Below are 17,430 nucleotides of genomic sequence, written 5' to 3'. Positions count from 1 at the left end.
CGCAAGAGAGTTTTCAGGTTCAAGTAGTGTCATCTAAAGGGAAAAAAAAATAGAACACGAGTTTTGGAGACAGACCTGGGTTTAAAATGCTTACCCTTAATCTTGTCAACTGCAAAAAGAAGTTAGTAATACGTGTAAATAGGTGGGGTAAAATATGTGAGTTATTACATTTAGAAGGTGCTCAATGGATGTTAACACATCTTATAATTAGCTGTGAAATTACTTACAATATCATTATTTGAAACCATTAAATATCAACTTTTTATTTATAAAATATATTTTTCTTCAAAGGATATTTTTATTAAATGTATGTTTCACTAAAAGTTAAATGAAATATTTTTCTTTCCAAGTAGTTATTGATCTTTCTGAACTTTGTTGGAATCTGATAAAAGGACTCGGATTACCGAGCTTTTGGTTTAGTGTATTCAACAGCCGTAAGGACAGAGCTACTAATAATATATAAGGAAACTAATCATTGGTAGCTAGAATTTTTAAAGAAAAACTGGCCACTATTTATTCCTCCATTCTGAAAATTTGAAAGCACTAATCTAAGCAGGAGTAAGGAAAATAAGCAGTCAGCAACAGTGTCTCTAGCAAGTCAAGTTGGGACAGTAGCCAAGGCTTCCTGACAGCAGAGGGCAATGTAGTTCCATCTATCTGTTTACAAATGAGAAAGCTGATGTATATTTTGGTTCAAGGGTGGGTCTGTTGGTTTGTTTATTTTAACATAAGATCCTGAATCTTCTGACCTCACTCTCCGACTTGGAAATGTGGAACTTTCTGAGTCAAGATCATGACTGATAGCATACACTGATACATTTTGACCATCATAACGTGGTGGGTCCAAATACTATCAGGGACCTCAAGACGGTGGTTGTTCTTTGTGTTGAACATTTCTTTGACAAATCAATATATAAGAAATTCAGACTTAGGGAAGGTGTCACCTAACGGAGGTCAGAACGTGAAAATTCCAAAAAAGAAATAGCATATTCAATACTCTGCTCACAGAGTAGAACACCCACTCCCATCCCTGTAGGACCGAGTCAGAAATCACAGCCTATGGGAACTATTTCGGAGGACGTGATTTTGGTCTAGGATTCTCGGTGGCCTTTTGATCCTCCGTTCCTTTGGAACATTTATCTGTGCTCAGTGACTTCATTGTTATCCTGTGAAATGATGGTCCCTGCCAGTTCCCTTGTTTTGTTATTTTTGTTTGTTTGGTTCCTCTCATGAAGAGAAGATATTGGGATGTCAGGAGGTCAGTTCTTTAAGCTGAGATAAAAGAGAAAACAGGTTATCATACCTTTTTTTATCTGGCAAATCCAGTTCTTAAGATGTTCACAGTTAATATCATTCCAGGACATACCAGGATCACCTTTCAAATCTCCACAGAATTCAGTATTTCCATAATTATTAGGTTCTCCATAAGCCCAATTTTCATATGAAACCTGTGTTAGAAACATTACATTGCGATCACTTAACAATTTATATCAAGCCAATGTCAATCATCTATCCAAACAGAAAAGATATATTTACATTTTGTAATCTATTTACTTTTATTTTTCAAAGCTTGGCTTTGAAAGAAAGATTTAGAAACACGAGTGGGGAAGACATAGGTTTCATTACATGGAAACTTTTGAAGTTGAATAGAGTATGCTACTGGTTATTATAAAATTTCCTTTACTCTCATTAAATAGAATGGGCCACAAAAGTGTTATTTATATATAGGAAAAATCAGACAAAGAGCTCCACTTCTCAGTATTAGGAGTTCGTACATTTATAACTTGTTCTTAAGGGATAATATGTGTGATGTTGGAAACTTTCTCTTTATTAGATGGTTAGCACAAAGAAATTCATTAGTTCTTTTTACAAAAGAAACAGGCCTATAACATGTTGTTAACAAAAACTACCAAATTTTACTAAAATGAACAGTAGAAATAGACGAAAGCCTGGGTTTAGGTCCCCTATGGAATTTTCAGCATGGAATCATAGCCCATAGGGTTTTAGACTAAGCATTATGATTTATTTTCCAGAAATATAATATATAAAATGTAAATGTCAATAGAGCCATCAAATATATCACCTTACCCAAGTTCCTTGAAAAGTTGCTGCTGTGTTATAAGAGGAGATAGAACTGAAATCACTTCCTGTGGTAACTAGTGTACTAAACATTGACGGCAAGTGCTTAGTCTCTCACTTCTCCATTTCTGAGAATGGAGAAGTCTGACAAAGCCTAATGGTTATTCATGAAATATCAAAATTTGTTTCCAGATCTTCTGATTATAAAATACTCAATTTTTTAAAAGTTTAACTACTTGCATATCAATTTTACATGACAGAATAAAGATTTAATATATAAAAACTAGTGGAATGAGTTCCCCATTTTTTTTTTTTTTTAATCTAGTCAACATGGTTACACCTTGCATGACTAGGAGAACTCTACTAGGGCAGAGGCAAAATAATGATCCTCAAATAGAATTTATTTTCCATAGAAAAAGGTCTCTAGCTATGATGATAACCTTTCTTACCAAAAGTGTGGATTAAGCCAAGGATAATAAATACTATGTGATGAAGTAAACAAATGATATATTAAATCAAATTACTCACAGGAGAACCGTCACTCCAAGTAAAGCCCTCTGAAGGACTTCCGTACGTCAACCCCAACCAAAACAGTTCATGGTAGCTTCCACTAACCCTGCAATATTCAAGATATAAAGAAAGCTTATGCAATAGCATGAAACAAATTTGGTCACCTATGAGGACTCATCAAATTTGAAAGTTACCTCCAAAATATAAATTAGTTAGTACACAGGTAAATTCAATGACTAAATGTAAGTATTATGAAATAGATACACATTTTGGTACAACCCACAAATATCCCAAAAAGAATCCCAAATTTGAGAATATATCAATGTAAAGCATTGAAAGATAGCCATTCACTTATTCATTTAACAATATGTATTGAATGTCTTGTACTTTTATAGAGCCAATCCTCATAGGATTTATACAAAATTAAAGCATTTGGAAGTGAAACTAGATTTAAAAGGGCCCCTGGACTTGGGATATGCTACATGGACTCAAAGTAGTATCATGAGCCAACAATTTCAGAAATGTAAAAATTTTTTCAACATCATTAGCACCAAATAGTTAAAAGAAAGGAGTATTACATAGAAAACATACGTACGTAATTAATCGCCATATTGTTTGCTGTTCCTCCTTATTATTGATACTCGCTAGATCTCCACCCAAAGCTCTACAGAAATCTCGAGATTCAAACCACGTTTTCTTCTCATATTTTCCTTTTGTAAACAGCTAAAAATGATATGGTTTCAGATGTTATTTTACATGTCATAGCTTATCAAATCAAGAAAAAGAATTATTCACTTTTGATGAGATTTCATTTATAGAAAAGCAAGACATTGCCGTGGCCCAAAACAATATAATTCTCTTGGTTAAAAATGAATTTATGACTGAATATTTGGGGAATAAAATTTGGGGGATCATTTTGTTGAGAAAACCTTAGAAAATAAAATTATTTGATAGCACAGGAGAAATTAGATTATGATCTTAGAAGCCTTAGGCATATGGGTTAAGCTCATTATCGAAGACAGGATTGATTTGGTTAAATGTGAAAAGTGGCATTGAGATGGGAGAAAAAATGCAACTTTTGAACAAAGTAAACATGAATAAAGCACATTTTAAGGATAATAACCTCCCTAAGGTTGTGCCACAGATTGTTATCTTGTTTAGCTTAAATAATGAATAACCTGGCAGTCTTTCAATATTTCGTTGGTAGTGTCTTTCAAAACTGCCTTGTCTTTTTTCCTATGGACGTATATTTTCACAACTCTTGGAGCACATGCCAAAACAGACACTCATCTGGCAGAGTATCTAACAAGATGGGTTATAAGCTAAACTCAATTTAATAGGTTAATAATTTAGGGAATATGTCATATTATCCAGAGGACTGCAGTGACATGGAATTCACAGTGACAGTCTGGGAAACACCTATCAGTATGCAAATGATATAGTTCATTGTCTCTACCAGCTTTTATAATTTTTATTCATCTTTTCTGAGTCATGTCTCCATCACCCAAGGCTTGTGGAGAAAGGGATTTGCTTTCAACGTTCCAACAGAGTATGGCTGCCCAGCTGTCATCAAACAACCCAAGGTGACCCTCACCTTGACCCTAATTTGAGTTATCTGGACACAGGTGTCTTGAGTAAGTTTCCATGTCAGTAACCCCAAGTCCTGTGAGTACCTTGACTTGTTAGACTGTGATATAAGATTTTATTTTCTTAATTCAATCAACTATCAGCTGAATTTTATTAATAGTTCCCACATCTTAATCTGTACAAAGATGGTCTGCGTATTTCCAAACAAACCCTACTCCAAACTTTCTAATGAAGCACATACAAGGGTTTATTGAACATCCACCTGGATAACGTCTGATAGAAACTTGCTTCGCTTCCCAGTTCTGCAGGACGCTGCTGCTTCTCTCAAAATGCTGCGATAAATCTCAGTAGCCTACCACCCTCAGGCTGTGTATAGGATAAGCCTGGCCTCCCTGGAGTGACTCAAAAGTGTCCAGAGGCAGCAAGAAATACCTGATTGGCTTTGTGTTGGTCCTCAGTCCATTTACAAAATCCTCTCTTGTCTTGGCTCAATACATCCCCTTCTATATAAATTATGCTTTTAGCCCACGCCAGCTAATCTGGATTGAACAGTTCATCAGTCTGTATTGCTACTAATGGGAGTTTCCTACTCAACAAGCCATACCCCTCCAGTTAGACATTAAACAACCTTCTGGCACACACTATAGTAATTCAAGTTCTTCATCAACCTTGCCTAACTGTTTTACAAGGCATGCCATGGCCATCTGCCATTGAAAGGATTGAATAACAGAGGTCCCTGAGAGCAGGACTTTTAGAGAATAATATCATTAAGGAGTAGATAAGTATATTTCTGTATTTGGCTAAATACCACCTTCTCTAGAATGGATATGACTTATGAGAGAGAGAAAAAGACCCAATGCTGAATTCGCTGGGGGTTTTGTTTATTTGTTTGGGTGAACTCGATTGCATTAAGAGAAAATGGACGGTGCTGCTTAGTACTGCATAAAATAACAGCAGCGGATCGATCACACTGTCATTTAAAGGGCGCTGAATGGCCATGTGCCCTTGCTTAGCAGTGCCTTCACTCCCATTAGCCCTAATCATCAGGGGTTAAATCAGAACAATGGAGCGTTATCTTCAGGACACCCCTGTGGCATTAGTATAGATTCCTTTATCAATTCAGTTAACTAAGGCTAGGGTTTGAAGAACAGAGCGAAAATGAGATGCAATGGGAGACAATGAGGAGGAGAAGAAATTTTCATTAAGGTGAAAAGAAATGCGAGCTCAGACTAGTGTCAGAAAGCCTGGGAGAGAGGCGGGATGCAGAGAGAGGGGTGATGAACGGAAAGCACTGGAAGAAAGCCTGCTGTGACCTGTGTCTGTGTTGTGCCTTATGTTCCCTGGTGTTAAATGCAACTGGTCACTAGCATCGAACCAAGGAGAGCTCTTTAAAAACAAGTGATGTCCTATATTCCTCCCAGATCAATAAAACCAGAATTTCTACAGGTGAAGCCTAGGCATGGTGGTTTTGGGTTTTGTTGTGTTTTAATTCTTTAGGTGATCCCTAAAGCTGAAGTATATTCCCAATTCTGTATTAGCTTAGTAATTGTGACTTACCTTGAAACACAAGCTTGTTTTACTGGAGGTGCCCCAATCCTCTGGACATTTGGGTTCGGGTGTTGTTGTGGGCTCTGGCGGGCGAGTTACTCCTTCTGCCCAGTGTTTGCACACGAATTTTGCCTTTTCTTCACATCTCAAAACATCCCATAAGCCCCCTGCTCTCCCAGTTCTCATGGCAACACAGCCTGGTTTTCGCCCTGCATGAAATACATACAGTTCACTCAAACGGTGCTGCTGAAGGTTGGCCATGCTTACAGGAGACCGCTCAAACCTGAGGGTCTGATTCTGTGGCCAAAACTACATGTGATGAGAAAAGCCTGCAGCATTTGGCAATTCATTTGTGCTATGTGAACCATTATTTACCTTTTATTTGTGTGGCCTATGTCCCCAACTGAATTATGATTCCAAAGGTCACATAGCAACTGAATTTATGATCTCAAAGGTTTTGATAACATTTTGTATTTCTAACTACTGGCAGGGTGTCCCCCCATATGGACATTTAATGATACAATAATTATAGTATAATAAAATTGACCATAATAACAAAAAGAATGGTTTAACATTTCTTTTTTTAAAACAAATTCTTCTAGATATTTTTGTTCCCTCGGGTCTGTGTACATCCTCTAGAACAGAAGTTCTTCACAGACTTCAAAATGAGGTACACCTGCGCTGGGAATTTTCATCATTACTCAGTCACTCGGAACCTGTTGGCTCATCTTAAAATGCAAAAACCATGTTTCCCCAAAAATAAGACCTAGCCAGACAATTAGCTCTAATGCATCTTTTGAAGCAAAAATTAATACAAGACCCGGTATTATATTTATCATATCATATCATATCATATTATATTATACTATATTATTTATATAAGACCGGGTCTTATATTATAGTAAAATAAGACCAGGTCTTATATTGATTTTTGCTCCAAAAGATGCATTAGAACTGATTGGCTTGGTCTTATTTTTGGGGAAACATGGTAGCACCTCCTACCTTACAGAGTTGTAATGAATGTTTTCATGGATAAAAAAGTACATAGAACAAAATGAGGACTATATTAAGCTTGATGGTTTATAATTCTGTTTTACAGTCATGGTTATTACCAAATAGTAATTAATTAAGGTAGAGCTTGGCAAACATTACGATTCCTTGCTGCGAAGATGAGGTCATCTTTTATTATTATTCTTTTAAAGGACATTAAAAGTGTTTAGAGCAACTCAAGTTCTGGGGAAATACATGTTTTCTAAAGTGTTGTCATTAAGGTCCCTGATTCCCTATGGCTCCTGTTTCATTCATTTTTATTCCATAACGACATTCCCAGATCAATCTCTCATAATCCTACTAATGAGTGAACAATACAAGCAAAATTAAGGAGTGCATCCTAGAGAGTAAGAATGATCACTCCTAACAACTCCTAATATTTTTTTCTTTAAAGTGTGCACTCAGCTCTTAATATTGCCCAGTTATTTAGAAGTAAACTGAAATCTTACTATTTTTTCAGAACACTCAATAATTAAACAAGAATCCCACTATCCAGTTTACTGATCTATTTTCCTATAGAGAACTGAGAATACAAATGAAAAGAACTGAAGATTAGGACTTGTTAGGCTAAGCAGTAAATTCATACTCTTGAGCTATTCCGTCTTTAGCTTTTTGTCCAGGCACAATGAAACATTTGCAAAAAGGATGTTGAATTTCCTGGCAGTTGTCATATGTTATGGCACCAGTGTAAAAAGAAGGTAAAGAATCTTTCAGAGGCTATTTCAGAAGCTACCTACTAAGGAAGCAAATCAAAATTTATAGGGAGAAAGGGTGGTGTTAGTGCAAATAGCACAGATTTCAGAAATACACAGATTAGTCTAAATCCATGGTCTGAGTCTTTGTAGTGATATAAATTTTCTGAGTCCCAGTTTCTACATCTTTAAAATTAAAATATGCAAACTTGCTTTGCAGGTTTCTTATAAGGATAAAATACAATCTAACTTATATAAAGGACTAAACCGGGCAACACATACATGATATAGAAAGAGTTCTATGTAAGCACTATCTTTGCTCCACCAACTCAAGCACACTAATATTTCTATTCATTGAAAGTTTTATATCCCTTTAGTATAGTTTTAAGTTTTTAGAATTAAGTAAACCATTTGGAACATTTGTGACCATGCAGGATTTCATAAATACTTTTCAAATAGAACAGTACCCGATAACCTAGAGATTGTGTCCTCTTTGTTTTCTTTTACCACGGCAAACTAACTGGAAATGTAAAAAAAAATAGAAAAACAAAAAGAGAATAGAATATAAAATACTGAAAACACAATTCATTTATACTGTCTATTTGGAAAGGTACATGGAGGAGTAACATGCTTTCCCAGTGGATGTCCAAGGTGAATGAAATCCACAGGCTAAATTGTTGCTCATACCTGGCATGTCAGAGTTCCAGTGAGTAAACTGAACGTCTTCCTCAATGGTCCACTGAAAGGTGCCTTTGTTTTGTACATCTGAAAGTCCTGTCCAAAAATATCTTTCAGGCCTCAATCCAACGAAACTAGTTAGAAAGGCTTGCTCATATCTAAAAAACAATAGTAATAAAATAATTTAAAATAAAATAATTAACTTATTTCGCTTAGCATTATAATCTCAAAATCCATCCATGTTGTCACAAATGGCACTATTTCATCTTATCTTATGGCAGAATAGTATCCATTGTGTATATATACCACAACTTCTTTATCTATTCATCTATCGAAGGACACTTTGGTTGTTTCCATGTCTTGGCCACTGTAAATAAAGCTGCAATGAACATCAAAGCACATATGTCTTTACAGATAAATGTTTTCAGATTTTTTGGGTAGATACCCAGGAGAGGGATTGCTGGATCATATTGTAATTCTATTTTTAATTTTTTAAGGAATCTCCACACTGCCTTCCCCAGTGGCTGCACCAATCTGCCTTCCCACCAACAGTATATGAGTCTTCGTTTTTCTCCACAGCCTCTCCAACACTTATTTGTCTTGTTGATGATAGCCATTCTAACTGGTGTGAGGTGATATCTCATTGTGGTTTTTATTTGTATTTCTCCAATGATTAGTGATGAGCATTTTTTCATATGTCTATTGGCCATTTGTATGTCTTCTGGAGAAATTGATGTATGTCTATTCAGGTCAAGTCAGACAGAAAAAGTAGAGAAATATGATTTCACTGATATGTGGTATATAAAATTGAAAACAACAAAAGAACAAGAAAAACAAATGAAGAAACGAAAACTCATAGACATAGACAATAGTTCAGTGGTCACCAGAGGGGAAGGGGGGAAGGGGGCGGTATTAAGTTCATACAAAAGTAATTGCGGTTTAACAGGTTAAAAACAATTGCAAAAACCACAATTACTTTTGCATCAACATAACAGATGAGGGTAAAGGGGATCCAATATATGGTGATGGAAAGAGAACTGACTCTGGGTGGTAAACACACAATGTGATATATAGATGATGTATTACAGAATTGTATACCTTAAATCTATTGTAACTTTGCTAACAAATGTCACCCCAATAAACTAATTTAAAAAATAAAAATAAAATAAATAAAATAATTAACTACAAGCAATTTTAGAAATATTAATGTAAATTTTTCTAATTATCAACATAAAGAGTATCTCATTTCTATATTTGAGCTATTATGTAGTTGGTAACTCAAATATATTGTGTTACATTTATGTGTCATTGATATGCAAATTTCACTAAGGAACCGTGATCTTATAAAGGAAAAATACTATATAGGTGAGTGAATAAAATCATTCAAATATATTCAAATCATTTCTCTCTACCCCTCCTCAAAATGTAAGAGATTCCTGAAAATACAAAGGAGAAAACTATAGCGTTTTAAAATACATTGTTTAAAAATCAGTCCACTTTTCAAATATTTCAAATGCTCTACACAATTTTTGGCTAAATAACTTCAAAGGTCATTACATTATCGAGGATAATACAAATCTGTGTGGACTTTACCCTCAATTTCATTGTTGTATGTCAGCTCAGAAACAGAAAAGAAAATTATCAAGAAATACTTATTGTACTAAAACACAATATTTTACCTTCTTACTGCAAATAGAATGGACATTTAAAAATTTCTTTTAAGTTTCTCCTGGACCTATTCTAATGCTTTGAAAAGAGGGAAATAAATGAATACTAAAATCTTAAAAATAGATGGGACTCTTAAGGTCAAAAGTTACATGAAATCCTCTAAGTCCATGTGATTTTCTTGATCTATTAATCTAGTAAACCTAGCAAAGCAAAGAAGGGAATGGAAGAATGGGAAAAATGAATAAAATATTTAGTAAATCTCTCTGCCCTACTTTTTGGTGGAAAAAATGGTAAAGATAGAAAGTGAGATTTTTGACCGGAAAAACTTACTTTCCCAGCTTCCAAAAATAGACATAGAAAAAAGTTAAATCCATAAACTACATTTACTAGTGCATGAGTAAATAGTTCTGAATATTGCTTTATAGTACTAAAAGTAGCAAACTATTTTATAATGTTTGTAATGAAGAATTCAAATGAGAATATGATTTTCAATTCTTCTACTTTTACAAACTATACCTCATGATCACAATGTAATTTACTCAGAAATTTAGAACACATTGATACTTAGGCTTTTCTGAAAAGTTTTCATCATTTGACATTTTAAAATAAATTGTTGCATACCTGTCTTCAACAGTTGTTAAGTAAGCCTTCTCATTCACACAGGTTTGGTTAGCTTCTGTAAATGTTGAAAGTGTATGTCCAATCATGTAGCAGTAGAAGCCATGTCTTTTCCAGCCCTGTTAATGTTATCAAGCAGATTTCCATGCATGTTTATTAGATATTATTTTAATAATATATTATGAAACACAAATTGATAAACAAGAGAAGTGTCTAAAGAACTCAAATCTGAATAATTTGAAATGCATTTTTGCATTTTCAAATTATTTGCAAGTCATTTGAAAACCATTCCATGAATACAAATAAGTGGATTGTTCCTCATAGAACAAATCATGGTACAAAATGGGGGGAGGGCACTCATTCTCTCCAATTCGGGGGCATCCTCCAACAAAATGATTTGGGAAATGTTTCCTGAGGAAACTGAACAGAATAACTAAGACTTCGGTTTTAGAATAGGTAACCACAGGAAATAACTTGCAGAATGGCAAGCCTTGTTGCCTACTGAGGCCAATAACAGGTGGTGAGCCCAAGGTATGTCAGCTGGGAGAGTACTCATCAAATTTATGGCAACACAATTTGGCGTGGTTCCCCTCCCATACTTCCAACACAGAGAAATACTAAATGAAAATATAACGATAAACAAAAAAATCCATACCACAGCTTGAATGAAAGAAGGGGACATTCCAAGTACAAAAAATAAGTAAGAAACTAAAAACTGGAACGGAAAGTGTATCAGCTGAGATTGAAGTTGCCCAGGGTGTATCAAACCTAGATTAGGTCTTAGGGACTAGCGGTTGGGGTTCTACTGTCCATGCAGACAAGGATAACTGGCCATCAGCCCAGCTGAGGCAGGGAGCTAGAACTGAAATCTTTGCATAAAGATGATACCCATTACAGATAGCCCCTCTGAGCAAAGAGAACAAGAACATTCTAGCTACAGAACTAGGAAATGACAGAGATTCTTGTCATCTGCCTGGGGTTCTGGGTGCGGGAAAAAAATTCTTCTGTGGGGAAAATACCAAACCCATGCCACAGATGGGTGCTGGTTTTCATTTTACACTATCCACATTGTATGAGCATTCACAGCCAAAAAAAATAAATAAATAAAATTGCAAAATTTAGTCTACAAAAGGAGAATCTCGGGTATTTAGAGAAGTAAAATGCAAAACCACACAACATAAATATTTCTACAACACAAGTCATGTAAGACTATGATATTTGAGGGTTGGGGTGGGAACTAATTAACAATAAAAAATTACAAACCATGTGAGAAAATGTCTCATTTTAAGGGAACAACAATCTAACATAATAACAATCTAACATAATAACACAATCTGGGAAAATATTATAAAAATCAGCATGTTTGAGATTAAGTCACAAAAGAAGAAAATAAATCAATAATGAAAGATCAAATTCTATGAACAAAGAACAAGAAGATCTGAACACACAAAATATAGGATTTCATGAAAAGAAAAATACAAAGTTAAAAACTTAATGGCCAGGTTAAATGTAGAAAATAGGGTTGCAGAAAGATTGGCAAATTGGATGAATGGAGCAGAGGAATTAAAATATGAAAGGAGATTAAAAAAACATATTGATTGAAAATAGAATGAGAACATCAATCTAAGATAAAAGTCAGAAGCACAGAATAAAATTAAAGACTGACAATTTGCAAGAATTGAAAGATACTAGTCCTCAAACTAAAGAGGCAAATCGAGTTCCAAACGCAACCAATAAAATCAATCCAAATTTCGATACATTGGACTAAGCCTGCAGAATGACAAACATAATGAGAAGAATGACAAACATAATGAGAAGATCTGAAAATCAATCAGAGAAAATATAGAGGACACACTTTAAAAAAAGAAGGATTACTCTAATCACAGGAATTGCAACGGCAAAAGTAAAAGCCAGGAGAAAATGAAATAATATACAAAGCACAGTCAGAAAACAGCTGTCAATCTAGGATTCCAAAATGACTTACATAAACTAATATGCAGGATGAGGATACATTCAAGACATTTTCAGACAAAGGTTTCCTCTCTCAGATCCCAAGAGAAAGAACTACTAAAAGATCTATTTACTTTGGCAAGAAGGAATTTTAAGTCAGGAGGAATGAGTGGGCTAAAAGTGTACACTGAACAAAGAAATCAATAAATGTCTTAGCGAATCCAGGTCTAATTGCCTGTAAAAATGGCAAAGATAACTAACTGGGAGTGGGGAGTTAAAGAATGGAATATAAGTAAGACCAGTAGTTTAGTTAATAATATTGTCAATTACCTGGTTGTGATAATGTTCTCTAGTGAGATGCTATCAGTGGGAGAAGTGGAGTGGATGATAATTGGGAATTCTCTGTACTCTTTTTTTCAGCTTCTTGTGAGTCTAACATTATAGTGCCAGGTAAGTACTACACTAGTCACTAATTTACAATCATTTATTGTAAATCAAATGCCAGGGGATCATTTCTTAAATCATATAAATGTCTAGTCACTATGCTGTGTACCTGAAATTAATATAAAATAATATTGAATGCCCCCATTTCTTTTTCATCTTTTAGAAGTCTAAGTGGAATTATAATCTTCATTTTGTTCAGGAAGCAGAAAGAGACAGTGATTAACTTTAAATTCAAGTCAGGAATGCATGTTAGAAACCTAAGGTTAACCACTTAAAAAATAGAAGTAGAATATATAATTCCCAAACATGTGGAGGAGGAAAATGGCATAAAGATATTCAGTAGAACCAATGCAATGCAGGAAAGGAGAAAAAAGAAAACAGAATATAAACAAAATAAAGCACAAAATAAGATGGTAGAAACTGATCCAAACATGTAAGTATACAAAACAAATCTAAATTCATGTTTGCCAGGTAAAAGCCAGATTAGATTAATCAAATTAGATTAAAAATAAAAGTGTAAATATATATTCACAAGATTATTCCTAAAATGTAATGACATCATTAGAAAAAGAGGTTCTAGGAAAATACCAAGCAAAAGATAGCTTCTGTGACAATACTGATATTATTTAAAATTGACTTTATGGCAAAAATAGCATTATTATAAAGAAAGAAAGTAATTACATAATGAAAGGACTGATTCATTAGGAAGATATAACACATATCAAAGTATATAAAGCAAAAATTGACAGAAATGCAAGAAGACTATTTTGTCAAGTAGACAAAACATTAGGAATATAGAATATCTGGATAATATAATTGCTAAATTTTACCTAGTCAGCATATATAATATACGCCCCTGAACCCAATTACCAAAGACCATCTCTTCAAGCACACCTGGAATATTCGCAAAACCTGACTATAAACTAGACCATAAAGAAAATATCAACATAAAACAACAAGGACTTTATATCTTTATATGATCACAATGCAGTGAAATTAAAATCAATAGTATCTCCCCATTATTTAGCAACTAAGAAACAAAACACTCAACACTGCCAACACACACACCTACACACACACATACACACACACACACACACAATTCATGGGTCAAAGAAATCATAATGGAAATTGAAAATATTTAGAATTGAATCACAGCGAAAACAATGATACAAAAACTAACAATAAACCACTGAATATTTAAACCATTGAAAACTTTGGCTCGCTATGACAGTAATAAAGCACTTTCATGGGCAGAAATAAAGCCAAGTGTATCATAGACTGTTTCCTGATCTGGAATCATCACGCACATTCTATACTCACTTTCCGGCAGCCTGCTTCATCTTCCACTATTTCTGGCCCCTGGGTTTGTGATTTCATCTTACAGATGTAACCAAGAGAACGTTCGCAGGCCCAATCTGCCCAGTACCCATCCTGCGGAAAGCAAAGAGGAAAAACGTAATGATTATCAATTGTTTGACTTTGATGCTATTTTCTTGTAATTGTGCCTCAGGAAAAGAAAAACAAAGATTTAAGGCTATTAACAGAAAAATGGCACCTATGAAAAAAGCCATGGTAAACTGACGTTTCACAAGTAATCAGCAAATCTGAATCTAGCTACAAAGATGTAAAAGGAGATTGTAGCCCCCATATGTTTTTATATCTTAGCTGTCCAAGTCACTATTTAGAGGGGTCTACAGAGAAACTAAAATTTTTGTAAGCGATGGTGCCAAAGAAAGTTTTGCATGCAGCCTCTACAGTCAGCTGTTACCAAGTTAAGCAAGTACATGTAAAGCCATCCAGAATACACTGCCTCGCCCAACACAACAAACTTGAAAACACACCTGAAACCAGGCATCTTTCCTCCCTTTCCAAGTTTTTTTAATGACTGTCCTCTTGGATCTAAGGCTTCAACTTTAGCTTTGCTTCCAGTTCCATCCTCTCCCCTTTCCTTAGAAATTTCATGGTAAAATGACCTCTCTTGTCCTTCACTTAACTTCCAAACACCTTGAAAAATGTTTTCTGCACAAATGTGTGCCTCTAATTCCTCATCTCTCACTCCGTCTCTACACAGTGTCCTCTAGTATTCAATCCTTCCACCAGAGAGATGTTTATAAATGGTCGGTTTGGTCTTCCCACTCCCTGGTGAATACATGTTTTCTCAATCTCAATGGGTGTTCCTAACCCACCTTTCTTTCTCTGACTCTATGCATCAGTAGGATGCTTTCTATTTTCTCCTTCCAGGACATACTTCTGCCTATTCTTTTGGTAGTTTCCACCTACTCTCTTCTTAAGCTTTCAATTAATCGCAACAAAAACAACCACAATGACAAAACAGTAGCTAATATTTATTTGGACAATAAGTTTGGGTCAAGTACTATGCACATGATATGTATTAACTCATTTAATCCTTATACCCACCATACGAGCTGGGTACAATTATTATGCCCATTTCACAAAGGAGGAAATACTTCTCACATCAAAACCTTGCTTCTTAACCACCACATTCATCGTCTATTAACAAAACTGAATTTGATGATATTCTTCAGTTGCCAAAGTCATACTTAGGATATGGAAGCAATCTTTTCATATTTGGCACTTCCATGTAATCTAAAAAAAAGCAAAAGCCCTGAATTCCGGCTGTGGGACCCAGAATAGATCTAACTAGGTCTACATCTATTCAGAGCAACCAGTTGAAAGTAGAACCAAAGCTCTGAATTGATTACTCAACCCATACATACATGGTATCATTTAGAACCTAGCACAGGATCAATATATGAGTATTAGTTATTGGTTAACTTTATCCTTGACCCAAAAGTTTCTGTCTGTTGCTTTTCTGGGCCTCTTGAAAATTTGACGTTGCTAAACAATTGAGAGAGATTCAAGAAATTGAATCTGAATTTTGGTTCAAGCTTGATCTATGTCAGGTTAACCTAGACTAGACGTAATCTAAACAACCACATGTAATAAGTGGGGAAATCCTCTGTGGCCTCTGCTCGAAGTCAGTCATTAAAGTTACCTCACCTTGCCTTTCATGACCACGCAATCTTCCTGCCTGTTGTTTTCATGGCTGGGTTCTCCACGAAGCCATTTGGTAAATGTCACAGGGGTCCCATCACTCCATTCAAAGTACATTTGAATCTTGAGGTCATTTAAGCCAATCCATAACACATCGTCTGACTCTAAACAAGAAGAAAAACACAACAGCAATTTACACCAAGTTTTCTTTTCAGAGATCAGGATGTTATCAGGAAAGGAAGTCCCTCTGTTTTAACAACAGTTCACCTCTGTTAATATGATAACTATCATAAAGGACCATCCTATTAACTGACCTACCTGCTGTAGATTGCGATGTGAACTATACTTCATGCTGTCAATTTTATTATCGTTGGATTGTGTAATGTATTCTTCACATTGTGAACCTGACAATTGTTTTGTTGTGCTACTGCGAAGTACATCACCTGAGAGGTGCAAAACTGAAATTGAGGTGGGTCTATCATCACCCTCTATCTTGTGGAGCTTCTTTTTTGTCATAAATTACTACCATGCCAGCTTCACTCATTGTGTTGGAAATATGGCAGCTTATGTATATAAAAATCTCTTTGTTTCAAAATAATAAATATTAAAAGTTATGTTTCAAAATAATAAATATTAAAAGTCTTAAGTTATGTTTCAAAATAATAAATATTAAAAACCACTTTTATTTTACTAACTGTTGTTAACAAGAACATTCTAGGTATTTCTGTTAAAGCTCAATCACTGTACTAGGAGTGAAAATGACCTATACAGTGAGAAGATGCATAAACCAAGGAGTTGGGCTGTGTCCTGACATTTGGCATTTATTTATTAGCCTAGAAATATAAATTGATGTGGAATTATTTTCACCATGAAATACAAGAAAAACCCAAATAACAAATAAAGGTTAAAACAAAAATAACCAGGTCTAGATATAAAATGTGATCCTTTCATTTTAAAATCCTATGAAGAGCATTATTGATTTTATCAATAGTTATAATTCTAAAAATTCTAAATATCATGAATAAATTGGGACAAAATTGAAGGCTAGGATTTCATGGCTAAAAACTTACAATTCCAAATTTTAAACAAATGAAAGAACACACAATTCAATATCCGTTTAATTTGCACTACTGGGAATTCCATCATGAATGCTTGACTGATGGTCTTTAAATGGTAACATAAAATTACTTGCCAAAGGATTTTAAAGATGATGTTGTGTAGAGGAAAAATGCCACTATACAGGAATTTCCCTAACCCGTTTCCTCTTACAGTTGTCACTCAGCTTTGCTTTTGGAGAAGTCCCTGACTGGCCTGGCGCCAGTCCCAGCAGATGTTTCCAGCACTATAAAGAGTGAATGACATTGCCTGGATAATCCTTTTTCCTTTCACTTAATTTGGCAGATGATGGTCTTTTTGAGCAGCCAATACAGACTTCAAAATGATCTCACAGACACCTCAAGGATTTAGGTTCAAAACTGATGAAGACCTAACTCCCAAGTTCTACAATTATAATAAAGTATTAAGAGCTTCTGACAGACATCTTTCTGACTAAACTGTTCTCCCCTTCTATCTTTCTAATTCCTAAGCA

The 17,430-nt window shown here is 34.9% G+C and overlaps 1 protein-coding gene across 1 annotated transcript in view; it reads right to left on the bottom strand.

Annotated features, from left to right (window-relative positions):
- MRC1 (mannose receptor C-type 1) overlaps positions 1 to 17,430 on the bottom strand; it is a 78,901-nt gene that overhangs the window by 26,421 nt on the left and 35,050 nt on the right. The window contains exons 8-15 of the mRNA XM_033100789.1: positions 15,849 to 16,006; positions 14,148 to 14,258; positions 10,434 to 10,549; positions 8,154 to 8,302; positions 5,734 to 5,933; positions 3,185 to 3,312; positions 2,608 to 2,695; positions 1,304 to 1,448 (exon numbers count right to left, since the gene is read on the bottom strand). Coding sequence (XP_032956680.1) covers positions 1,304 to 1,448; positions 2,608 to 2,695; positions 3,185 to 3,312; positions 5,734 to 5,933; positions 8,154 to 8,302; positions 10,434 to 10,549; positions 14,148 to 14,258; positions 15,849 to 16,006 — 1,095 coding nt within the window. The remainder of the gene's footprint in view (positions 1 to 1,303; positions 1,449 to 2,607; positions 2,696 to 3,184; positions 3,313 to 5,733; positions 5,934 to 8,153; positions 8,303 to 10,433; positions 10,550 to 14,147; positions 14,259 to 15,848; positions 16,007 to 17,430) is intronic.

This window comes from Rhinolophus ferrumequinum (genome assembly GCF_004115265.2).
Source record: "Rhinolophus ferrumequinum isolate MPI-CBG mRhiFer1 chromosome 5 unlocalized genomic scaffold, mRhiFer1_v1.p scaffold_110_arrow_ctg1, whole genome shotgun sequence".
NCBI classification, from domain to species: Eukaryota; Metazoa; Chordata; class Mammalia; order Chiroptera; family Rhinolophidae; genus Rhinolophus; species Rhinolophus ferrumequinum.
The sequence above is the reverse complement of the archived record's forward strand: the minus strand, read 5'-3'. Positions and strand labels throughout refer to the sequence as shown.